This window comes from Hyperoodon ampullatus (genome assembly GCF_949752795.1).
Source record: "Hyperoodon ampullatus genome assembly, chromosome: X".
Lineage (NCBI taxonomy): Eukaryota > Metazoa > Chordata > Mammalia > Artiodactyla > Ziphiidae > Hyperoodon > Hyperoodon ampullatus.
The window spans coordinates 95,758,850-95,785,002 of NC_136913.1; the positions used below are offsets into that span (position 1 = coordinate 95,758,850).

Below are 26,153 nucleotides of genomic sequence, written 5' to 3' on the forward strand. Positions count from 1 at the left end.
GCTGGCAAGGTAAGATCTTTCTGGCTTTTGCCTAGTGGGGGACTGTGGCGTGTTCAGGGATTTTTCTAAAGATGGGGGCGGGGGTGGTCATCTATCACTGCCCTTTTGACTCATCTTTCCCATTGCACCAATTGTTAGAGTAACCAAGGTGCCAGCAGGAAGGCCAGTATTTCTTTTACTAAACCCCATCTCGGGGTTGTCCAGGCCGGAGATGGGGCGGGGTGCTGTCTTGGTAATGTGACTGAGTAAGAGGGAGAGAGGACACACAAGGTGGATCATTATAGCACAGTGGAGAAGAGTAGGGGGCTCTGGAGTTGGGTGGACCCGTGAATCCAAGTGACCGCAGGCCAACTATTAAGCCTCTCTGGGCCTGAGTTTTCTCCTTTGTAAGATGAGGATAGGATACTACCAAAATCTCTTAGTGTTGCTGTGAGGACCAAATGATGCACGTAAAGTGCCCAGCAGAGTGCTTGCCAGTGAGCGCACGCTCAAGACGTGTTGACTGTTGGCATTTCTCTTGATAGTATTCTCAATATGATTATGGAGGCACACTGCACAAGATTGATGACTTCTGTGACATTGTCCCAAATGAACAAGTGTTCCACTGGGGGTATGGGCGGGCTGTGGGGATGTATCAACATCGTGTAGTGTGCGTGTTGGTTTCCAAGCTCTGTGCCAAGAAACCCCTTTGGGGGCTGCTTGTGGGAGTGTGCCGGAAGGCTGAGGCTTTGGGATTGCCCACCCACATGTCGTCAGAGAAACTTGAAATCTGTATCTGCTAGAGACTGGGCTTCAGTGAGCCATGATCTAGGACATCAGAGAGATAATTGAATGCGGCCTTAGGGACGCCAAAGGCTAGGCAACCCCGAGGAGGAAGCGATAGTCAAAGACAAACAGTTTTTATTGTCACAGTGCTCTTAGTCTAGCCCCAGCCCCAGTTAATCTGAGAAGTCTGGTAAAATGGGAATAATACTACTATCTCTTATAAGATTCTAACGGGTAATGCTTGCACATCTCTGTGCACTATAGACAGTTTAAAGTTGTGTACAGTTACCTAAAGTATAGTGCCTGGAGCACACTAGGTGGGCAATAAGTGGTAGTAATAGTGGTGATTTTTGTTATTAATAATAAAAATGATAATAAACAGGATTCTCAATTCATGGAATGATGTTCTCAACCATTGATCAGTTAAATGCCTTCCTTTTCCTGAGGAAGGCATTCAGGGCGATCAGAGTAGTAAAATGGGGACTAAACCATTGGCAGGACTCAATGAGCCCAAGGAACTAACGATTATCCTGGGGCAAAGGGCGTTCTCATCCAGGCCTTCCAGTTCCTTGGCTGGCTTGCTAGTGCTGTGGTGGGAGAGAGCAGAGCTCTGGAACCTGCACTTTTCACAGTTTTCCAGCAGGTGGTGCTGCTGTTTCATTTGACCAGGACCTCACGGGCTCTTGGCTGCTGAAGTTGCCCGCATTTATAGCTTTTATAAACTGAGAGGGTGTGCTGTGTGACGCGGTGGGTTGCTTTGAAAAGGATAGGGGTGGAGAGGATATTTGCTCCAGCTTCAAATTTGTTTAATGTTGCACAGCTTCTTTAACTTGATAGGCCCATCTCCGATGCCACATAGCTGGCAACACATAAAAAAAGTCTCCATCGTGGATCATTTGTCTATTTCCCAATCTTCTTGATATTTGCTTTTGACTGCTAAACTTGTTTTCTGTTTACAGATTTTCTTGCCACGTGGGCTTCAGCAGGACCCCTGATATAATTGCTTTAGAGGTTCCCTCCACACTATCCTTTGGCCATGGCAGATATGTCAATACCCTTACATTCACTGCGATTCAGCAATGTGCTGACGGAGGAAAGTGTCGACCCCCAAAACAGGGAGATGACCTGCTCTGGACCAATGATAGAGAACAGAGCAGAGGTCCAAATTCTGCATTCTAGTGTCCAGCCTATGGTCTCAAGTTCAGCATCAGACCCTGGAGGGATGTCCACACAGCTGATGACATCCCCAGCCTTTGACACCATGGCCGTACCTCTAATGGGAGCAGCAAACTCTGGAGCACTGTCCCCACCACTAATGCCAGCCTCAGACTCTGGGACACTGTCCCCATTGTTAATGCCAGCTTCAGATTCAGAGGCACTGTCCCCATTGTTGATACCAACCTCAGACTCTGGGGTGCTGTCCCCATTGCTAATGCCAGCCTCAGATTCTGGGACACTGTCCCCATTGCTGTCCACTTCAGAGTATGGATTAATGTCCCCAGGGCTGATGACAATTCCTGACTTTGGAACAATGTCCACGGCACTCATGGCAACACCAGATTCTGCAGAAATATCACCACTGGCAATGCCAGCTCCGTCCTCTGAAGCGATGTCCACACCATTGATGCTAGCCCCAGATCCTGGAGAGATCTCCCCACTCCTAATGCCAGATGTGAACCCCGGAGTGATGTCCCCACAGCCAATGCCAGCTCCAGGCTCTGAAGGAATGTCACCATTGCAAATTACAGACGAAGACACTGAAGCAATGTCTAAAGTGCTAATGACTGCCCTGGCCTCTGGAGAGATCTCTTCACTGCTCATGTCAGGCACAGACTCTGAAGCGATCTCCTCGCTGATAATGTCAGCCCTAACTTCTGGAGCAACGTCCACCCAGCCAACGAGCACCCAAGACTCTGGGGAAATGTCCACCCAGCTAATGTCAGGCCCAGACTCTGGAGTAGTGTCTTCACCACTTATGACAGCTCCAGGCTCCGGAGCAATGTCCTCACTGTTCCTGTCAGTCCCTGATGCTGGAGAAATGCCCACATTGCCAAAGCCAGCCCCAGACGCTGAAGCGATGTCCCCACTGGTAATGATGGCCCTAACCTCTGGAGGGATGCCCACCCAGCTGATGCCAGCCCAAGGCTCTGGAGTGATGTCCCCACGGTTAACACAAAATCTAGACTCTCAAATTGTGTCTAGTCCACCAATGAGAGCAACAGCCTCCGGGGGGATGTCCACACCGCCAGTGAGAGCCTCAGACCCTGGAGCAAGGTCGACACCGAGAATGAGAGCCCCAGCCTCTGGAAATGTGTCCACGTTGCTAAAGACTGTCCCAGACTCTGCAGCACTGTCCACCCCACTGATGACGGTTGCAACCTCTGGAGCAAAGTGCACAGAGCAAATGTCAACCACAGCCTCTAGAGTGATGTCCACACAGTTAGCAATGGCTAGAACTTCTGGAGCCACATCCATGGGCTTTATGAAAGTCCCAGCCAATGGGGCGATGTCCACACTGCCAAGTACAGCCCCAGTCTCTGAAACAATGTCTATGCTACAGATGACAGCCTCAGCCTCTGGGTCAGTGTCCACACCACAAATGAGGGTACCTGTCTCTGGAGCAATGTCTGTGTCACAAAGGAGAGCCACAGCCTCGGGAGTGACAGCTGTACCACAAATGAGAGCCTCTGGAGCCCTGTCCACCCCACGGATGACAGCCAAAGCCTCTGGATCCATGTCCACACTGTTAACGAGAGACACAGCCTCGGCAGTGATGTCCGTGCCCCAGATGAGAGCTATGGCCTCGGGAGCATTGTCCAAGCCACTAACAACATCCAAAGCCGCAGAAGCAATGCTCATGCAGCAAATGACAACTGCAGCTTCTGGAGAGATCTCCACAATGCTAATGAGAGACACAGCTTCTGGAGCCGTGTCCATGCCGCAGATGACAGACACTGCCTCTGCAGCGATGTCCACACCGCTAATGACAGCCGCAGCCTCTGGAACTATGTCCATGCCTCTAATGAGAGCCCCAGGCCCTGGAGCCATGCCCATGGCACTAATGAGATCCACAGCCTCTGGAAAGATGCCCAGTCAGCCAATGAGCACCCAAGACTTTGGGGGGATGTCCATGTCGCTCAGGAGATCCATGACCTCTGGAGGGATGTCCCTACTGCAGACACAAGCCCCAGCCTCTGAATTGATGTCTACACCAAAAATGAGAGCCCCGGCCTTTGGGGCAGTGTCCACGCCACTGATGAGAGCCTCAGACCCTGGAGAGATGTCCCCAGCACTAACGAGACCCCCAGCTTCTGGAGAGATAGCCACGCCTCTGAGAGCCCCAGCTTATGGAGCAATGTCTACTCCACAAAAGACAGCCACAGCCTCTGGAATGATGTCCAAGCCACAGATGAGGGCTCCAGTCTCTGGAGAGATATCTACATCGCTAATGAGATCCACAGCCTCTGGAGTGATGTCCGTGCCTCAAATGACAGCCGTGGCCTCTGGAGGGGTGTCCATGCCACCGATGAGAGCCCCGGCCTCCAGGGCAACATCCACAACGCAAATGATGCCCACGGCTTCTGGAGAGATGTGCATGCTATCAATGCGAGCCCCTGCCTCAGGAGTGATGTCCCCGCCATTATTAAGGGCTCCAGTGTCTGGAATTATACCCATACCCCTAAGGAGACCCTCAGCCTCTGAAGCTGTGTCCACAGAGTTAATGAGAGCTCCAGCCTCTGGAAAGATGTCCACCACACAAACAACAGCTGTGGCCTCTGGAGGGATGTCCAAGCCATTCATTAGAGCCACGGCCTCTGGAACAATGCCCATGCCATTGATGTCAGCCATGGCTTCTGGAGAGATGTCTATGCCACTGATGAAGAGCATGGCCTCTGGGGCAACATGCACACTGCAAAAAAGGGTTGTGGGTTCTGGATCTACTTCCTTGCCACAAATGACATACGCAACCTCCGGAGGGATGTCTGCATCACCGATGAGAGCCTCAGCTTCTGGAGCAACGTCCGCATCGCTTATGAGAGCCTCGGCTTCTGGAATGATGTCCATGCCATTTCTGAGAGCCACAGCCTCTGGGGGGATGTCCATGCCACAAATGGCGGCCACGGCCTCTAGAGGGGTATCCATGCCGCTAATGAGGGCTCCAGTCCCGGGAGCCATGTCCACACCACAAATGGCAACCACAGCCTCTGGAATGATGTCCACTCTGGAAATCAAAGCCACAGACTCTGGGGAAACATCTACCTCTCACATCAACGTCACAGCCTCTGGATCAAAGTCCACACCACGCGTGACTGCCACGACCCCTGAAACAATGAACCAACCACCAGAGGAAGTCCCATCTTTTGGCATGCTGACCCCAGCACTCTGTTACCTCTTAGAAGAACAGGAAGCAGCCCGGGGTTCATGCTCTGTGGAGGAGGAGATGGAGATTGATGAGGAGAAGCAAATGAAGGGATTTTTGAACGATTCAGAGAAAATGGCCTTTCTGGTGTCTCTTCATCTGGGGGCAGCAGAGAGGTGGTCCATCTTGCAGATGGAGGTAGGAAACCCCCTCTCCAATGAAGATAAATCTTTCCTGAGCAGATCCCAGGGCTTATATGACTCCCTATCTGAAATAGACATCCTCAGTGCCGTTCTTTGCCATCCCAAGCAGGGCCAGAAGTCAGTCAGGCAGTATGCCACTGACTTCCTCCTGCTGGCCCGACATTTGTCTTGGTCTGATGCCATTCTGCGGACCAGGTTTCTGGAAGGACTCTCGGAAGCTGTTGCCACTAAAATGGGCCGGATCTTCCTGAAGGTGGCCGGCAGCCTAAAGGAGCTAATAGACAGGTCTCTCTATACCGAGTGCCAGCTGGCTGGAGAGAAGGATTCCCCGGGCAGCTCAAGCCAGGTTCTGCCGTCAGCCTGTAAGCGGAATAACGAGGATGCAATGGAGAATGAACTGAACTCTCAGCAGCAGACCGAGGAGGTAATGATGGGGAAACACACTTAAGGTTTCTGAATAGAAAAATGAGGTAATGATGGCAAAGTCACCCTGCTCCTTTGAGTAGCCTAAGGAAGAGGCTGGGAGAGGCATTGAGCTCCTAGACACTAACCCCCAACCTAGAGTTTCATCAGCGGGCCTGGCTGTGTACTTGTTTTGGGTGTATTAACCACATGGAGGAGCCATGCCCTAGCCAAGATACAGAGGACCTGGGATGGTTAAAGGTCCAAGTCTTCTGATTCTGAGGGAAATGGCTGGGCTCAGTCCCAACTCTGCACTTATTCCAGGTCCAGTTCTAAAAGAGGGGTCACGTTTTGGGGACTGGGTCCCACCTACAGCCACAGGTGTTATAGGCCCGGGTCACTAGGGAATTTGGCCAGTCTAGTCCTTGATCACACTTTATACAAATAAGGTACATTAGCCAAGTTGCTTGACCTGCTAAGTTACTGAAATTATCAAGGCAGAACCCCACTTGTCATAGTAAGCATGGCTCTTACCTCTGCTGTTTTTGTTTTTTCTCACTCCCAGCATCAGCATGTTCCCAAACGCTGTTACTACCTGAAAGAGCATGGAGACCCTCAAGAGGGTCTGCACGACCACCTTCGACAGAGCACAGGCCATCAGAAGGCCCCCACTAACAAGTAATGCTACCTGGACTCTTCTCCTGTGATATCCAGCTTGGCTGCTAACTTGAGGACTGGTTCCTGGACCCATTCCATTCAATTACATCATTAAACCTTGTGGCCTTCCCCCTTCAGCATCCCCCTCCAGGCGCATCCCACCCTATCTCCCACTTGGCTGACTTGACCTTCTCTTTCACCCCACATGCCTTTGACCTGCCCCAACAATCAGAGCGTGGACTTCAAGAGTGTTTGGCGTATGAGGTTCTGAACTCCCATTACCACTGAGGCCAGTCCTAGTTCCTGGTCCAGGGAGAAGTCTAGGCAGGAGAAACCGTGTCCTACCTCAAAAACACCTTAGAATGTCTTGCCACGTGTCATCAGGCAAACTTGAGGAAGCCCTGGTCCCATTTCACCTGGCAGGGGAGCCTATAAGGAGAGTGATGCCCACTCCAGTACCATCCTTTTCATCCAGTAGACTTGTCCCTATATGCTCCAACTCCTAGCACCTAAAATGGGTCTCCAGGGCCCTTGCCCTGTCTATAGTCTCCATCCTGAACCATTCGTTTTGACCCATAGTAGTAATCTTAGTAATGGCTAACATTTATTGATTATGTGTTGTGTGACAGTTACTGGGCTAAACTCTTGACAAGCATCATCTCACTACATTCTTACCATAACCCGACTTGTTCTTGTGTTGTCAACTTCTTACATCTTGAACTATTGTCAGTGGCTGTTGTCTTGTCCCTCAGTGTCAAATCTCTAGCTCTGACCTTTGGGTGACCCCTCAGTTGTTAATTGCCCTCACTCCCCCTTGGCTATTGTGCTTTGTGGCCAGCCCTCTTGATAAAGATCTTGGTCTTTAAACAGGCATAGATAGTTAGAGCATAATATGAGCAGTGTTTGCCTTCAGGTGGTGGGATTATGGGTGTTTTAATTTTCTTCTTTCTACTTCTCTGTACTTTCCTGATTCTCTACAGTAAGCATGTATTACATTTGTAATCGTAAAAGTAAATAAAGTCCATTTATGAAAAAAAAAAGAATTAACTGTGGCTAACAGAATTTGATTTGTTGAGTCCTTCATTCAATCAATATTTATTATCTAACATGTGCCAGCCACTGTTTTGGGGACAGACAGATAAGAACCTTGATCAAATGAAAACTTCATTCCAATGGAAGAGGGAGACAGACAATAAGCAAGAAAACACATATGTAAGATAGGTTGAAATCATGGTGAAGGCTATAAAGACAAGAAATAAGAATAATGGGGAATTTGATACTAACAGAGCCATTTTATTTATTCAAAATAGTCCATGTAATTGGTTTACTCAAAGATCTTTTAAAAACAGTAGGAGTGACATGATTAGAAACATATTTTAGAAAGCTAACTTGGCAACAGCTTGGATGTAGGATAGGGAAAGGATCAGAGAGCAGTTACGAGCCCCCTACTGCAATAGTACAGGTGACTGACTCATTAGGTGACTCAATCTAGGGCCAGGGCAGTGGGGATGGAAAGAGAAGGACAGAGACGAAATTCTTTCTGAGGATTCAAGTCTGCTGATCCATTACCCTAAACACTGGGTCTGATTCCAGGAAGAGGAAAATGATTCTCAGAAAAAACAAAGATTAGCAGACAAATTGGCAGCCCCATGGTGATATAGATAAGAATCTGGCTCTGAGGGCTGCCTGAGGATGCATCAATCACCAGTGCTGTTGCCTTGGGGGAAAAAGAGGGTGCCATTAGTTGGGAAAACCAAATTCTAGGTGGTAGGCCTCTGGGGACCCATTTTTGCCCTCTTCTCTGACCCTGTTGCCTCACACCTGGTCCAGTCCAGGCCCAAGCGGACTTCTGATCTCCCTGTTCAACCAGAGTTGCTCTTAGCTCAGGAAGGTGCTGTTGACTTTACTCCCTACTGAAAAAGAAATTGATGAAACAGAATCACAATCTGAGTCTAGAAAATATATACGGGAAGGAAAATGTCTTAAAAATGAAGCTAATTTTCTGATAACCACAATAATGGAGAACCATCGCAATTCTTTGCTTTATTTCTCTCCCCAGTCATTTTTCTTCCCTTTGCTTTTGCCTTTCCTCTCCTTTAAGCTAACGTCACTAGAGATAAGTGGAATAAATGAAGCCCAATCACACACACCCTGCCAGTGCCCTGTTCCTGCTCTTCTGCCCACCTCAAAGTTATAATTAGAAATGACCACTCAGCATCTACATGGAGCTGTCTATCATATGCCCAAGTACTTAAGACAATTTCATCTGCTGTAAAATGGTGTTTCAAGTTTCTCCAGGCCCCACTGGCCCATGGGTAAAAATAAGGTCCCATAAGCAGTAAAAACTTGGATGTCACTGACCCCGTGCCCACCTGTGTTACAGGACCTCAGTCCCTTGAAGATTTCCTCCTCTTATTTGTGGAAGACCCCGACAGTCTCCCATATTTTGATAGTTCTCTCCTGTTCCTCCATTCCTACCCTGCCTCGGTGGAGGTTGACTGCCCACATGGCTAAGCAAGGGCAGCCGCCCCGCCCTGCCCCAGCTGCTGGTGGGTGCCTCTGGCTGTGGGAACACGGAGGCCCCTGAAGGGGTGGGACGTGGATTCTGCAAATCCACAAAGGGCCTAAACGTTGCTGCCTTCCCTTTAGCTTTGGCTGAAGCCACTGATGGGTTCATTGGTGTTGGGGGTCAGGGTGATAATTCCCCTCCTCATACTGTGCCACACTTTGTCACCTGGACACCGAAACCATACTGCTTCTGCCGTGTACCTCAGTGAGGCCCACGTGAGAAGAGGGGCTTCAGTTTCTTCCTGCAGCAAACTCTCCCCTGCTGCCCCTGCCCCCATTGCCCTGGCTCAGACTTTCAGACTCAGTTCTTGTGTCTGGAGAACAAAAGCCATCAAGTCCTCCATTTGGACCCCACTTTCAGCCCCTGTTTCTGTATCTCTAGCCCTGCCCCTTAAGGCACTGGAAGTCCACAGATCTCATCAAAACCATTATCCTCCAGGTGAATAGATGCCAGGGACTCTCTCCAAATGCCCAGTTGTAGGGTCCAGGTGGAGAGCAAATGTCACCCTGTCCTGGTCCTCTCTCCTTCTGCCATTCTCTCCCCCATCACCTGGTCTCTGTCTCTGCCCCTCAGGGACCAATAGTGTATAGACCCTTCTCCTGAAGGTCACTTCCTCCATGAAAGTATAGGCTCGGGCTGTCATTGAATGACTGATGCTTCAGACAGTTTCCAAACATTTCTGAGTCTCACATTGGGATCACCTGAGATCTTATTACCCTTAAACCTAAGCTCGGCCCTGAGGAGGTTGGGAAGTGGGTGGGTTAGGGCTAGTTGGGACATATTCAGCATCCAGTCTCTTCAGGGGTGTTATTTAAACTGTGGGGGAAGATCTAAAAGTAAATCCTTGGCTGAAGACTGGCATAAGCCACAGTTTAATATTGCCATCTATGGAGCATTTATCAGGAGTCCAAGCTCTGGACTAACTGCTTTATCTGGATTATCCTATGTAATCTTCAAAATGACCATGTGAAGTGGGTGTTCTCATTGATCCAATTTTATTTTATTCTTTTACCAAGAATCTCCGGCACAGAGAAGTTAAGTAACTTCTAAAGGCTAAAAATGAGCAGGGCTGGGATTTGAACACATGCAGTCTGACCCCAGAGCCCCCATATGCAACCACTCCATTATATAGGCATGGCTTCATTACTCAGAGCCAGATGGCCACTGTGAAGACTTACCCTGTTACCCTGAACAAATTTGCCGCCCAATAGCAGCCAACATTTGAAGCTCATAAAGTCTGAGGCCTGAGCAAAAATAGCCCTGCTTTCCCCCTTCCCTATCTTAGATCCAGATGTGAATCCTCCTGAAAGTATTTAGAAAAAGTCTTTAATATTCAAGGAAAAGAATCAATCATTGTGGGATGTTACTGAACTTGGGAGGTTCTGCCCAGGGGCTAGCTGCAGCCCCAAAGTAGAGCAACCTCTGTTCTAGGCTCTAGCCAGAGAAGGAAGGTAAGATTCTCCCTTGGGCATCTTCCCACAGAGAAAAAAATGCATCTTGGGCCCGAGCATCTCTGAAAGTGGAAGGGATTTCTGTGGTTACACCAAGAGCTGGCTTTTCTTTCTCAGTACTTATTTCCCCCTCTTTGTCACTCTTCTCTCAAGAAAGGGGGGAAGTGGGTAAGGAAGGAAGACGATCAATCATTTAGATACTCCATGTCCCTGCCTTCCAATGCCATCCTCTTCTGCCTTCCCTTACCCCTGCCTTGGAAAGTCATCCTAGATCTAACACTGGTGTTTAATGTATTCACATTAAAAAAAGGCACCAGACACTTCTGGTTTAAGCAACTTGATAGAGAGAAATTGGAGTAGCTGCTCCCATTATAAACTCAAAGAACTGCTGGATAAAGTGTGGGGGGAAATTCACAGCTGGGTCTGAAATTAAGAAAGGAAAATCACCAGGGGCAAAAAGACAAAGAGGGATCTTAATGGCAGACCAATAAGCTCTGGAGCCCTCCAAGGTGAATGTGGTGGAGCCAGAAGAGATATAGGCTAGCTGACAATAGAATATTTACATAGCACTTGAGCAGCAAAGCTGTGAATTTCTAATTCTATACACTGCTCAACTATCACTTGAGAGTCAGTATGAAATGCAGACATTTTCCAAGAAAGACTGAGTCAATTCACCATTCATATGAAACGTGCTGCCCTTAGAGCTGGACTGGGCTTGGGGAAGCTGGCAAGATTTAAAAAGAAAAAAAAAAAAAAACTCTTACACTTTGACAATCTTTGCTGAGAATTTTACTGGTCTAAGCACTGATGTATAAATGGGTACTGGACAGACTGACCCTGGCTTTCCCACAATATCCTCTAGTATCTTCTTTTTTAATTTATTATTTTTCTGGTCAGAGCTTTATTGAGCTGTAATTCACATACTGATAATTCGCCCATTTAAAGTGTACAATTCAATTTTTTCTAGTATATTCACATAGTTGTGCAACCATAGTCACAATCTAATTTTATTTTATTTTATATTTTACCACAATCTAATTTTAGAACATTCTCATCACCTCAAAAAGAAACCCTGTACCCATTAAGCAGTCACTTCTCATTCCCCCTGCCCCCCAGCTCCTGGAAACCACTAATCTATTTTCTGTATCTATAGCTTTACCTATTCTGGACTTTTTCTACAAGTGGGACCACATATTAGATGTGCCCATTTGTGTCTGGTTTCTTTCATTTAGCATAATGTTTTCAAGGTCCATCCATGTTGTAGCATGTGTCAGTACTCATTTCTTTTTCTAGCTGAATAATATTCCATTGTATGGACATACAACATTTTGTTTATACGTTCATCAGTTGATGGACAATTTGGTTGTTTCCACCTTTTGGCTATTATGAATACTGCTGCTATGAACAGTCTTGTACAAGTTTTTTGTGAACATACATTTTCATTTCTGTTGGGTACATACATAGTATTAAAATTGCTGGAGCATGTGATAATTCTATGTTTAACCATCTGAGGAATGCCAAACTGTCTTCCAAAGTGGTTGCACCATTTTTACATCCCCGTCAGCAGGATATGAAAGATCAAAGTTCTCCACATCCTCACCAACACTTGTTATTACCTATTTTGATTATAGCCATTCTAGTGGGTATCTCACTGTGGTTTTGAATTGCATCTCCCTGATGGCTAATGATATTGAGCTTCCCTCCAATATATTTTTATTACAAACTCAACTATCTTGCAATATATTACCATAAGTACTGTTAGAAGCTTCACTTTTTAAGGGTATTCTGGGAGAAGCTACTTCTTCCCTTGCTCTCCAGTCCACCCTAACAATGCTATTGCCCCAAACCTTTTCAGGATTTTGAGGGGTGATTAGAAAGGCAAATTCTCATGGTCCTTCCCAGATCCATTAACTACTTTCTTTCGACTGCTGCCTTCTGTAACAAAGATTGCCTCAGAACAAAGGTGAGTATGGGCTTGTATTTTGGGGTTTGCTGGAGGCCCAGAAGCCCTGGCTCAAAAGAAAATTCCCAGAGAAATGTGGCCTCTTTCCTGTGGATTCTTCCTCCTTCAACCCCAAACTAAAATAACCCAAAGAAATAATTCAGTTGTGGTCATTCACTGGGCTAAGACCCCCTTATTCTGACACCACTCAGATTTTCTCCATAACCCAGCTCACCGAAAGTTACCATCCTCTACCCTGAGAGAAAGGGAGAGAGGAAGAGGGAGAGGGAAAGGGACAGAGAGAAAGAGAGAATAAAATAAAATGAAGGGCTTCCTTGGTGGCACAGTGGTTAAGAATCTGCCTGCCAATGCAGGGGACACGGGTTCGAGCCCTGGTCTGGGAAGATCCCACATGTCCCGGAGCAACTAAGCCTGTGTGGTACAGCTACGGAGCCTGCACTCTAGAGCCTGCGAGCCACAACTACTGAAGCCCGCGTGCCTAGAGCCTGTGCTCTGCAACAAGAGAAGCCACTGCAATGAGAAGCCCGCACACCACAACGAAGAGTAGCCCCCGCTCACCGCAACCAGAGAAAGCCCATGCACCGCAACGAAGATCCAATGCAGCCAAAAATAAATAAACAAATTTATTTTTTAAAAGGTAAAGAAAAACAAAACAAAATGAAAATCTGCATTGCAATTCCAGCTGTGCCAGTCAAGGACAACCTGTGTGACCTTGGGCAAGTCACTTGATCATTCTGGGCCTCAGTAACCTCATCTTTATGGTTGTTCAGTTCTCATTAGGGAACCAGACAAGAGGATAACTCCTTTCCAGTTTGGACATGCTCCGGAAGTAGGAAGGTGTCTAAGTGGCCTAGCGAGACAACTGCTGGGGTGGAAGCCCAGTCTGAGCCATTGCTAGAGGGCAGCATTGTATCAGCAATTATTCTAATGACACTGGCTGAGGTGTGGTCGCCTTAGAATTCTTTAATCCAAAAATGTAATCTTTTCCTTTCCCAGAAATGGCATTCTTACAAAAGGAAGCTATTTTATGGAAATCCACATAGAAATCAGAGAGAGAAGAGTATGTCTGACTTTCTGCAAGTTTCATTGTCCATTAACAAAATAAGATTGAAAAGAAAGATTGTGCATTTTAATTTTTAGTTAAACCTGTTTACTTTTGGTCTCATTTGGATACAGTTGCACAAATATCTTTTCCTCTTTGAAGATTCCACCAGCACCACGAAGGAAGTGTTCAAATTTATTTGGAACTTCTTCCAAAGGTTTGGTTCACGGATTCAGTGACAGAATTTCTTACTAGGGCATTTATTATTTTCAGTCTCTTCCTTCCTTGGCTGATATTTATCACAACCCCAAAATGGAATACTTAGGAACTGGATTTGTTATAAAGAATCATCCATAAGTTTGCCACTAAATCTTTTGATTCCTTGCTATATTTCACAGTGGCTAAGTTTCTGAATGTCTAGGTGACATCCCAAGCCACCTGTCTGGGGCAAAAAATGTATATGGCTGCAATAACTGTTCAAACCATCTATTTCTATCTGTGTCTCCTTCAGCTATTGCAGGTTCTTCTTTGGTTCTCTATGAGGTCATGCGCCTCTCCCAACCTCATTGCACACACATTTTGTCTAAGATCATTAGGGATTGTCTCCTTGTGATGTGCTGATATAGTTCTCTCATAGTTCATTAAGGGAAAGAATAAAATGGATGCATTGCAGCTCTTATGGCAGTGGTGGTAGATACATTTCCACTTACATGTTTACTCCAATTATTTGGTAGTAGCTGCTTAGAGCATTGTTGAGAAGGATTCTTGTCATATTTGGAATCCATAAGAAAGAGAGCAAATGAACAATTCATTAGTAATGTCTGCTAAGAACAGGGGTGTGGGTATACAAATCGAGAAAATTGCCATCCTTAAGATAATTCATGCAAATGGCTTTACTTTATTATTAATAATGATAATAATAAGGAAAATAATATTTTTAATAGCAAAGTAGGGTATTATTGAAAGGGAACTGGGATATCTCAAAAAACATCCAGGCTATGGCTTGTCCTGGTTGGGAGGGTGTAGCTGATCCTCAAGAACTCTTAGAATCAGAGACCTGAATGCCACCAGTATTCTTGGTTTTTATCTTTGCTTTTCATGTTTGCATCTCTCTGTATATTGACTTACTCCTTTCTTCTCTGTAGGCTGGCTTTCTCCCCATAGTGGGTGTTCTGGGCCTCTAGAGCTACTCTGTCCAATATGGCAGCTACCCATCACATTTGGCTATTGAGAACTCAAAATGTGGCTAGTCTAAATTGAGATGTGCTGGCTGTTAAGTGTGAAACACACACTGGATTTTGAAGACTGAGTACTAGAAAAAAAAAGAATGTAAGATATCCTCTTAGTTTGAAAAACATTTATTTCATGTTTAAATGATAACATACTGGATGTATTGTGTTAAATAAAATATATTATTAAAATTAATCCCACCTGTTTCCTTTCTTAATGTGGCAATTAGAGCATTTAACATTACATGCTTGGCTCGCACTATATTTTTATTGGACAGCTCTGCTTTATAGCACTACAACTTATATAGCTACTCGGGGAGTGATTGAATTCTCTTCAAAAGAAGCACAAAAAATGAGATAAAGGGACCTTATTGGTGAAGCTGGACCAGAGAATCACCCCTAGAACATTCCTATGTGGCCTGTGGAGGAGAGTCACGTGAGAACAAAGCAGATGGGACACAAAGTTGGGGTAGCCTGAGAAACAATTCCCAGTAGCATGGAGGGAGCTACTGGATCAATAAAGCAGTAGATATCCTCCAATCTGGGATCTTCTTAAATGCCTTTTTAATAAAAACCCTCTAGTTCCCACAGCCAATTTTGTAGCAAGTTCTATTGATTCTATCTTCATCCACTTTTCTCTATCCTTAATGTATCATTCTCATAGTTCAGTCACTGTCATCTCAGCTGGGGCAAGGCTGCCACTGGCAAATGACCTGTAAATAAGCATCATATACAACCAAAAGACTGTTTCTTCCCTCAAGATAGGCATTTGGGAAGATGATGAACACTTATTTCCAAGCAAAACTATTTCAGTTACATCCAGCTTCTGCTCAACATACATGTGACCAGGCCTAAGTCACTGAGCTTCTCTGGGACTCAATGTGCACATCTCTGAATTTGGTTCAGTATGAAACCTACTTACCATGATCATTGGTGACACTCAGGGAAAAAACCATTGTGAGGGTCCTTTAGTATGCAAAGTATAATTTTAGAGATTGGACTAAACTGCAAAAAACAGTGGGGCAGCACCTCCTTTAGAACTGCCTTAGTTGCAGGGACACATCCAGCAACAACTCTTCTTTCTGTGAAGGTAGATTTGATTCTGAAAATAGTCAGAAATCACCGAGGGTCAAGTCTAGTGAGTGAGATGTGTGCTTAAGCTGGGTAATACTAAGTTTGTTTTGAAAAGAGACGTTGATGTAAAGCAATGATACTAGTTTATTATATCCCTAAGAGAGGTTCCGGAAGTGTTTATTGCAGTAGCATCCAATGTTAGGCTAAGTGGGTAGTCTCCAGCACTGACTGATCCCATGTACCATGTTCATTGGCATGTGGAGGCACTCAAGTGTTGCTTTTGGATGTACATTAAAAACAGTCTGGGGCTTCCCTGGTGGCACAGTGGTTGAGAGTCCTCCTGCTGATGCAGGGGACACAGGTTCGTGCCCCGGTCTGGGAGGATCCCACATGCCGTGGAGTGGCTGGGCCCGTGAGCCATGGCCACTGAGCCTGCGTGTCCAGAGCCTGTGCTCTGCAACGGGAGAGGCCACCACAGTGAGAGGCCCATGCACTGCAAAACAAAAAACAAAAAACAAAAAAAACCCAAAACAAAAAAAACCTGCCTGACTACTGGGTGTTCCAAACTCTAAAATAACATTTTATATTTTAAAGAACCCTTTCTCACAAAAGTTGCTTCTCTTGAATGTAGCCAACAACCCTGTAGATGGGGTAGATCCTATTCCCAGTTTAGAGGTGGGGAAACTGAGACCCAGAGATACTAAATGACCTAGTTTTGATGACAAAACTGACCAGGAGCAGAGTCTGGCTGTGATGAGACCATTTGGCTCTGAGCCTTATCTTCTTTTCTGTCTTCTTGGCATCTCCATTTCTATACATGTACATTGTAATAATGGTAATAATAATAATGATAAAACTGAGGCACAGAGAAGTGAAGTGATTTGTCCAAAGTCACAGCTGGTAGTATTAAAGCTTAGATTTGGATGCAGAAACTATTATTTCAGTCTGCTTGCTGATCTGTTTTTTTCCCTAAGCAGCTCATCCCATTTCTTTCTAACCCCTGTGTGTCTACTAGCCCTTGCCAACATACCAAAATCCTCTATATACATCTCTTGCTCCACATAGCTCTCTCGGATGACCTTAGATAACAAATCCAGTAGCGTGCACGTACAGGTAGTGTCATTTTAGAGATGGGGCATCAGACATGCATAGGGGAACTATAACCACTGCAACAAATGAACCTGAAAATTTCAGTAGCTTAACACAATAGAAGTTTATTTCTTACTCACGTAACAGCCCAGGGTGGGTATTCTTGGTTAGTGGGTAGCTTTCCTCCATGAGATGTTTCAAGAACATTGGATCCTTCCATGTTGTGCCTTGGCTGTACTCTAGGGCCTCAGATTCCATTCCCTCGGTGAAAACTAGTCACATGGCCTCATCTAGATGCAAGAGGGGCAGGAAAATATGGCTAGGTGGCTACTTCCCTGTAACAATTGTATTCTAAGGAAGGGGGAATACAAATTTTGGTGGGCCACTATCCTTCCCTTTCACGCATGCTCAGAAATGTTGCAAAGTCATACAGCTAGTAAATGGTAGAAAAGGGATTTGAAGCCAGGTCTATCTAAATCCAATCTGACCTCTAAATCACTATACCTTCTGTCTTTTTATGAGAAAGCTATTTTCTTCTTTAAAAAATTAAAAACTCAGCTCATCCAACTTATGACCTTCAATCAGGCATTGTAAGGTAGAAGTACCAGAAAGCTGGTGGTAATGCCCATGTTTCAGAGTTCACTTTTGTATATATGGTTCATATTCACAAATTCTAAAATGATGAATTTTGATTCCCATCCTCTCCTTCTGAATGATCCTGTCCCGATATCTCCGTATTACAGTCAATTACTCTGAATCCATTAATTTTCTTACTTTTTAGGAAAATAATTTACTCTTTGTTTTCACATATATTCCAACAAGTTGGGGGGAAAAGCGCACAAATTACAGTTTATTTTCTTCAAGCAGCTAGGTATTTTAAAAGCAAGCAACTCAATGCTAACTCATTAATTGCAAAATAATTAACTGTTTTAAACTCTAAAACCAATTATTTGACCTGTCACCAACTTCTTCTCTCCTCAGAAGTACTTTGAGACTCTAGATCCACCTGTAGATGGACTCAGAAGAAGTATTTGTATTTCTATGTATCCATGTTCTCTGATGTAATTCTCCTTCCTTACTTTACTTATCAGTTCAAGACTTCTTTCCCAGAATCTCTGATTTAGAAAATCCCCTGGCTGCCTGAAAATAATTGAGATATGTGATCTTTGCTAAAAACCTTTGAATCTACTGGTGATAGTTGAAGAAAACGTGTAGGCTTTACCTAGGGATGGGACTCAAGTGTTAGCAAGGCCAAGATTTCAGTTCCCCTCCTGGCCTTCTTTTAAGCTTTTATTTTCCTTCTGGAGAGACTGTTCACTGATTAGTGATACTTGGGAAGGGCCTAAAGATCAACCTTATATAGCAAAAGGTCCCATTCTGAGTTTAAACTATGACCATGACTAGGTTTCAGATGTATCCTTGCACATAAGTTTACTTGCATGAGGGACCGGGAAATTTCCTGGGAGAATTCATCCCACCTGGAGATAAAGCTAGGCTTGCAAGCTTGGTTCAATTGTCTATCCTTAGTGTGGGAGAGGAGAGCTGATATGGAGAACACTGTGGCATCTGTCATTCGGCTGTGTCCCTAACTCAACATCCCTTTAACAGAGTGTAAATAAAATGGGAGGATCATCCCCTTCACTTCACCACAGAATTCCATGCAGCTTTGGTGATTTGAGGACTCCAAGTGGCAGTCCTAATGGAAGCAGAACAGTGCCTGGCAGAGGCAACTATGGCAGCAGATACGGTGGTACCCATCAAAAGCGTGTTATGGAAGCAACAGAGTTGAATCTCGGACTGGCAAAGTGAGTTGTCAGTGTCACAAAGGAATAACCCCCGTTTTGCTGACTGTGGTCCCTAATCCCTGCAAAGTTTTTCCTTGAGCTTTCTGGAGGAGAGGTCACAGGCATGCACAAAGAATTACAGTCAGAAAGCTTTTGGTGCCTGCCATTTTTTCCCCCTTTAGCATTGCAGTAAGCTTTTGCATACATTGCCCCAACCCCAGGTTCTGAAATGAGCACACAATTAGGAACCCTGATAGAAGCAGAGGTCATTCACTGGCATTTGAATTAGCATTAGGGTCTCTAGATCCCCATTAAAATGGCCACATTCTCATGATATAAAGAGCATGAACATTTGAACCACATGGGAGAGCCAAATTCTTCGAGCTAGAAAGACAGAAGTGAGATGAAAATTGGCCCAGGTAGAAATGGGTCTGTAAGGACTTGGAGCTGCAGTTCTCGAGTGGAGCCAAATGGGGATGGCTTAATCCAAAAACAAACAAACAAACAAACAAAAAACTGCTTCATGTTATTAACTTTCAGGAATTTTGTTGTATAACATTTGACTTACTGATCTATTAAACCTTCAAGACACTATAGAACATCCAGTACTGTCTTCACTTCTGACACCAGTAGAAGGAGGTATCAGGTGCATCCCTGAATGCAGTTGTCCTCTGATGAGGCCCAGAAGGCATTTCCCACTCTTTTTTTTTTTTGCTGTAGCTATTGTTCTCACTTGGCCTTGCTACTGAGGATTCTACCCCTAGTCTGGATACCCTACCTCTAAATTTCTTTCTTTACTCAAACAGTGTCATAGAAAAAGTTTGAGGTTGATAGGACAATGATCGCCATTTTTACTGGGGCACAGGTAACTCAAGACAGAGAAGTATGGAAAACTTGAGGAAATGCACATTCAAAAACAGTATCAGCCATTCATCCATCCATGCATTCATTGAACATTTATTTAGTGACTAGTGTGTATGAGGCTCTGTCCAAATTGTTTATTGATTATATATATATATATATATATATATATATATATATATATATATATATATATATATATATATATAAAAAACTAAATGAGCACCTAAGCATAAATGTGTGACAGTGTCTCTCTTCAGATGCTCCAAAGACAGACAAAAGTGGATTTGGGTATTTTCCTTTTGGTATATATTCCTCTTCCTCCACCTAACCCCTCCACCTTCCATGCAGAATTATTATAGATGATCCAGGAGAGACCCAATTCTGGTAGGCATATAAACGGCTCCCCAGAGCTGTCTATATCCTCCTCCCTGGTAACTGAATAAGTTAGGTTAGATGGCAAAGGAGAATTAAGATTGCAGATGGAATTAAGTTCGCTAATTAGCTGACCTTGCAAGGAGGAGATTATTATGGATCATCCAGGTGTGACAATGTAACCACAAAGGTACTTAGAAGAGGAGGAGGGAGGCAGAAGAGAGAGAACCAGAGTGAAGTAGCATGAGAAGGACTTGGCCTGATGTTGCTGGCCTCGAAGATGGAGGACAGGGGCCAAGAGCCCAAGAATACAGGCAACCTTGAGAAGCTGGACTGGCAAGGAAGCAGATTACCCCTAGAGCCTCCAGAAGGAATGCAGCTCTGCCTGACCCTTGATTTTAGCCCAGCGAAACCCATGTTGGACTTTTGACTTCCAGAACTGCAAGATAATAAATCTGTGTTATTTTAAATCACTAAGTTGGTGGTAATTTGTTACAGCAGCAATAGGAAAACTAATACATTAAGGAATTGTCTAAATCAGTAGTCCTCAAGCTTGATTGTGTAATACAATCACTTGTAGACCTTTTTTTTGTGTGTGTGTTACGCAGGCCTCTCACTGTTGTGGCCTCTCCCGTTGCGAAGCACAGGCTCCAGACGCTCAGGCTCAGCGGCCATGGCTCATGAGCCCAGCCGCTCCACGGCATGTGGGATCTTCCCGGACCGGGGCATGAACCTGTGTCCCCTGCCTCGGCAGGTGGACTCTCGACCACTGCACCACCAAGGAAGCCTACTCATAGAGCTTTAAAAATCCTAATGCTCAGGTCACACCCCAGATCAATCAGAAACCCTGGGGGTGAGATTCAAGCATCAATATTTTTTAAAGCTCTGCAGATGATTTCAATGTAGAGCAAGACTGAGAACCACTGATGTAAATAAATTTTGTGTATTGCTATGTTTTAACTCTGAAAAATCTTACTTGGCTGAGAACAATCTCTTTTTACCTATTTCTACCAGTTTGTCTTTCAGCAGGACAAGGAAAAGTCAAAAGAGACTGAATCTCAAGGATCCCTGGGCCATGAGGCCAGATGAGGAGAGCTTAACACAATCTCCCAAGCAGCTGGAATGAAAGGTAAACCATAGGCAGAACCTTGCCTCTAGCCTCTGTTTTGGCAGATCCATTCTCCTCCGAACGCCTGGATGTGTATTTATTCACAAAATGCCATTTTTTAACCTTTAGTAAGGCACCTAAAAGTCACTGGAAGATGGAAACATGTTGTCAAGCGAGTCTTAAAAGGTGATATATCAAGACTTTCATGTAAGAGAGTAAAGTCAATTGCACACCTGACCAAATAGACCTGTTATTTCCCAGACAGCAGTGTGGGCCATGTCTGTGTTACTGGCACCAGCAAGCTGGAGTTTGGAGTTCTCAGACTAGATAATGGAAAGCTTAGAGTTGCTTTCTGAAAAACGAGGACTAAAGAATAGGATGTATATGAAATTAACTATGTCTTTAGCAGAAATGAATTATATATACCCTAAACCTAATTCCTCTTAAAGACTCACGCAGAATTTCCTGTGGCAGATTGGCCATGACATATAGGTAATGTGAGTCCAGAGAGCCACATTAAGTCTTTCTGGTCACTAGAGAACACACTATTTCATTGCCAATCTTATGATGAAGACATTGTAACTTTCCAATTGACTGTTTTCTGATCTGGCAAGGGGCTGTTGGATTTCTACTCGTTTACGGAGAGGGAAGGATGGAGAATGCAGAAAGCCTGCTTTTGTACCGGAAGGTGGGACATGTATATATGGCTGCCATGATCCCATGTTCCTTGGATTAAGGTTTGGTCCAAGGCAAATCAAATGTTTTCTGTAGAGTTGACTCCAAAGGCCTGAGCAGGGAAGAAAGGGGCCAAGACCAGTGGTGTGCTGGAGGTGACTTGCACCAGTTCATGAGCAGTGATTATGTACATCTCTGCATCCAAAATCATCATGATGGTAGGCCATGATGGGAAATTGGCAAATGCTACAGATAATTGGCAAATGCTACAAAGAATTCTCCCACCCCAAATTCCCTCCTTCAGAAAGCTGGTTAAACACTTACCAACACACTTTGACTTACAATACAGTGAAACAGGCTGGGCCTGAGAGATGTGGTTAAAGAATAAGTAACGTTTTGTTTGAAGAAGGTAAGACTTGGGTGAACAAAACTGCTGTCTATGGGAAGAGGACTCAGATACCTTCTTTATTTCCCTAAAGAGTAAATCAGAATCATTGTGCACGTGTGTGTGTGTGTGTAGGTTCCATGAAAACTAGATTCAACTCAATATAAAAACATAATTTATGAATGTTCAGTACCATTCAAAGGGAGAAAAATTTGTCTCAGGAGATACTAAGCTTCCCCATCACTGGAAATGAGAAAAGAGGCTTAAAATCCAGTGGCAGATGTATTATAGAGGAATTTCAAGTATTAAATAGTAAATTGGACAAGACTATGTGATCTCTAATGTCTCTTCCAACTCGAGATATTTTTGATTTTATGGAAGAGTGATTGATAGATTTTGAAGAATTTAGAGAGGTCTTGCATTGCTAAGAGTTAAAAACCGGTATGAAGGGAAATAGTTTGTAAGAGCTCGAAGAATACTTCTCACCCCATTCATACCATCTCCCTCCTAATTGGCTGAATTCATTCTTCCTCAAGGCAGTAACTTATAGGAACACAAACAGAGCATGAGGGATTTCAAGGCCCCTTTTCTCTACTACAGATTGACATTGTTAAAGAGGGTCTTTTCTCTGACCAGCTGCCTAATTGTACCTTAGAAGAAAGCCTGAAAGATATATACATATATAGATATATATGTATTTTTTTTTGCCAAGTTCCTCTGAAGGCTCAAATGCTACACAAAAGGGTGTCCCCAAAGTGAATTAAAATAAGCATTCTACTCAAGCCAGGAAAAAACATCTTCACATTAAATCAAGCAGGCATTGGAAACAACTATACTACAGTGAGAAGTGTAGTTACATGTTTACATTGCTTGAAACTATGTTCTACAAAACCATGTCAAACATAGCAGCTATGAAAAAATAAACATGAAGAAAACAGAGAGGAACTTTAGCATACTGAATGTCTTTTTTTTAGCAGCTCCTCATGATTCTCTTTAGCCTGCAGTCTATTTTCATTAAGCCAATCATGATCTTTAAGCCCTGAGGCACATGAGCCAGTACTGGTTTTCATGGTTTACATATTTATCGACCTGCATGAGATGTTCAAGGTATTCCCGGGTAGGAAGGCAGCTGACTTTTCAAGTACTTATTTTTTACCCCAATCCACTTGGCTGTTGATAGAATGAAGTGAAAGCTGTGCATGCGTGTGTGTGTGTGTGTGTAGCTGTTAATGTGATATATGTGTCTGTGACTGGTATATATGTATAATGGGTTTGGTGATACATGGGCCCTGTTTGGTACAAGAAATAGCTTAGGATTAAAACAGCTATAAGAGAGCGCTTTTGGATTGGTAGAGTAAGAACTTCCACAAATCTGCTTCTCCTTAAAAGTAACAAGAACACGAGAAAAATATTCAAAATCAACTTTTTCAGAACTCTGGAAATTAACCAAAATCTTCCAACAATCCGAGAACTGTTTATTCAAGAAAAATGGCTGAATCTCAGGAAGAACCATGAGCTTTATGGTATTTAAACTTGCTCTGTTCCCTTCCCCCTCTTCCCAGCTCAGTGGGAAAAAATCAATAGTTTCACAACTATGGTAGTTGTGAGAACCAGCAACCTGGCAGCCACTGGAGGAGGCAAATAGGTTTAAAAGTTCCCCATAAAGCCCTCGTTTTAGAGACTTGGAATTGTCATTATTTGAGCTGCCTGACAGCTTCCTGTAAATCCCCCCATACAGGGCTTATCTTTATTTGACCTGACTCAGGGCTCACTCAATGTGAACAGTTTTTTTTAAAAAAGTCAGTAGTGATAGAGAGTCCTGGAGGCAGGACAAATGATATGTTAGGTGGTGTGTTCATGGGAGTCTTCATTTACAAGGTGACATTTGTGCAGACACCCAAGTGAAATGATGGAGTGAACCATGTAGGTAATTGAGGGTGGAGGAAGATAATATTATGCTGGGGTAACAGTAAGTACAAAGACCCAGAAGTAGGAGCATGCTTGGTTTCTTTCAGGAGCAGAAGATATCTTGATTCCAATCTTTCTCCCTCTGTCTTTACTTATTCAGGGGTTCATTTGCTCCCATGACTTCAACTGCCATCACTACAGCACTCCTCACCAGGCCCCTGCTACACTATCCCCATGTTCCTAAAACACCAATTCCATTAGGTCATTCCTTTGCATAAGAACTTCTAGTTGATTCTTATTTACCTGCAATAAAAATCCAAATTCCTTCCAACTACCTCCAACTACCTCCACCAATCTGATTTTGTGTTATATTCATCTCTTGTGCTATTTCATAAACTTTGATTCCCATCACTCCTGTACTGATCTATTTCAGTTCAGCTAGTCACTCTCTCAGATGTGATTTTTTCCCTGATTTTTAAAAATTGTGGTGAAATATACATAACATAAAATTTTACCATTCTAACAATTTAAAGTAGTACTGATAGTGAAGAACTTACTTTTGCCATTTTGTTGTTGTCTGTCTTATGCCTTTTTTTTTTTTGGTCCTCATTTCTTTCATTACTGCCTTCTTTTGTGTTTTATTATTTCTTTGTAATGGTACATTTGATTCCCTTCTCATTTTCTTTTGTTTATATTCAACAGATATATTCTTTCTTTTTCAGTGTAACAGCCTTATATGACATATAGTTTATCTGCTCATTTATTTTTCCATTCAATAAACATATATTAAAATACTTCATCATACTGGGTTATAATCTAAGTATTACTGTTAAATTAATTTTTATTGGGGTATAATTGCTTTACAATGTTGTGTTAGTATCTACTGTACAGCAAAATGAATCAGCTATACATATACATATATCCCCTCTCTTTTGGATTTCCTTCCCATTTAGGTCACTACAGTGCATTAAATAGAGTTCTCTGTGCTATACAGTATGTTTTCATTAATTATTTATTTTATACATAGTATCAATAGTGTACATATGTCAATCCCAATCTCCCAATCCCTCCCACCTCCCTTGGTGTCCATACTTTTGTTCTCTACATCTGTGTCTCTATTTCTGTTTTGCAAATAAGATCATCTATGCCATTTTTCTAGATTCCACGTATATGCATTAACATACAATATTTGTTTTTCTCTTTCTGACTTACTTCACTCTGTATGACACTCTCTAGGTCCATCCACATCTCTACAAATGACCCAATTTTGTTCCTTTTTATGGCTGAGTAACATTCCATTGCATATATGTACCACATCTTCTTTATCCATTCCTCTGTTGATGGACATTTAGGTTGCTTCCATGTCCTGGCTATTGTAAATAGTGCTGCAATGAACATTGGGGTGCACGTGCCTTTTTGAATTATGGCTTTCTCTGGGTATATGCCCAGTAGTGGGATTGCTGGGTCATATGGTAGTTCTATTTTTAACTTTTTAAGGAACCTCCATACTGTTCTCCATAGTGGTTGTATCAATTTACATTCCCACCAACAGTGCATGAGGGTCCCCTTTCAATAGATATATTCTTTGTGGTTACCATAGGGATTACATATAATGCCCTAAAGTTATAGTAATCTATTTTAAGTTGTTACCAACTTAACTTCAATCACATACAAAAACTGTACTCCATTACAGCTCTGCCCCTCTCTACTTTATATTATTGGTGTCAAAAATTACTTCTTTATATATACCAATTAACATAGATTTATTATTTTAAATACATTTATCCTTTAAATCTTACAGAAAATAAAAAGTGGAGTTACAAACCAAAATTACAAAAATACTGGTTTTTATATTTGTCCATGTGTTTACCTTTGTCAAAGATCTTCATATTTTCATATGATTTCAAATGATCGTTTGGTATTCTTTCATTTCAATTTGAAGGACTCCATTTAGAATTTCTTGCAGGACACGTCTAGTGGCAATGAATTCCCTCAGCTTTTCTTTATCTGGGAATGTCTTAATTTCTTCTTCATTTTTGAAGAAGAGTTTTGCTGGGTATAGAATGCTCAGGTGACAATTTTTTCCTTTCAACACTTTAAATATGTCATGCTGCTGCCTTCTGCCTCCACGGTTTCTGCTCAAAAGTCTACTGATAATCTTTTTGAGGATCTCTTGTATGGAATGAGTCACTTTGTCTCTTGCTGCTTTCAAGATTTGATTATAGGTATTCTAGGTCTCTTTGGGTTTAGTCT

At 43.5% G+C, this 26,153-nt stretch overlaps 1 protein-coding gene across 1 annotated transcript; it reads left to right on the forward strand.

Annotated features, from left to right (window-relative positions):
- Nucleotides 1-1,801: 1,801 nt before the first annotated feature.
- RTL9 (retrotransposon Gag like 9) lies at nucleotides 1,802-6,412 on the forward strand (the record flags this gene model as incomplete). The annotated part of the gene is made up of 2 exons (XM_079727740.1): nucleotides 1,802-5,752; nucleotides 6,296-6,412. The coding sequence occupies 2 exons, from the start codon at nucleotides 1,802-1,804 to the stop codon at nucleotides 6,410-6,412; spliced, it is 4,068 nt and encodes a 1,355-aa protein (XP_079583866.1).
- Between the last annotated feature and the right edge of the window lie 19,741 nt (nucleotides 6,413-26,153).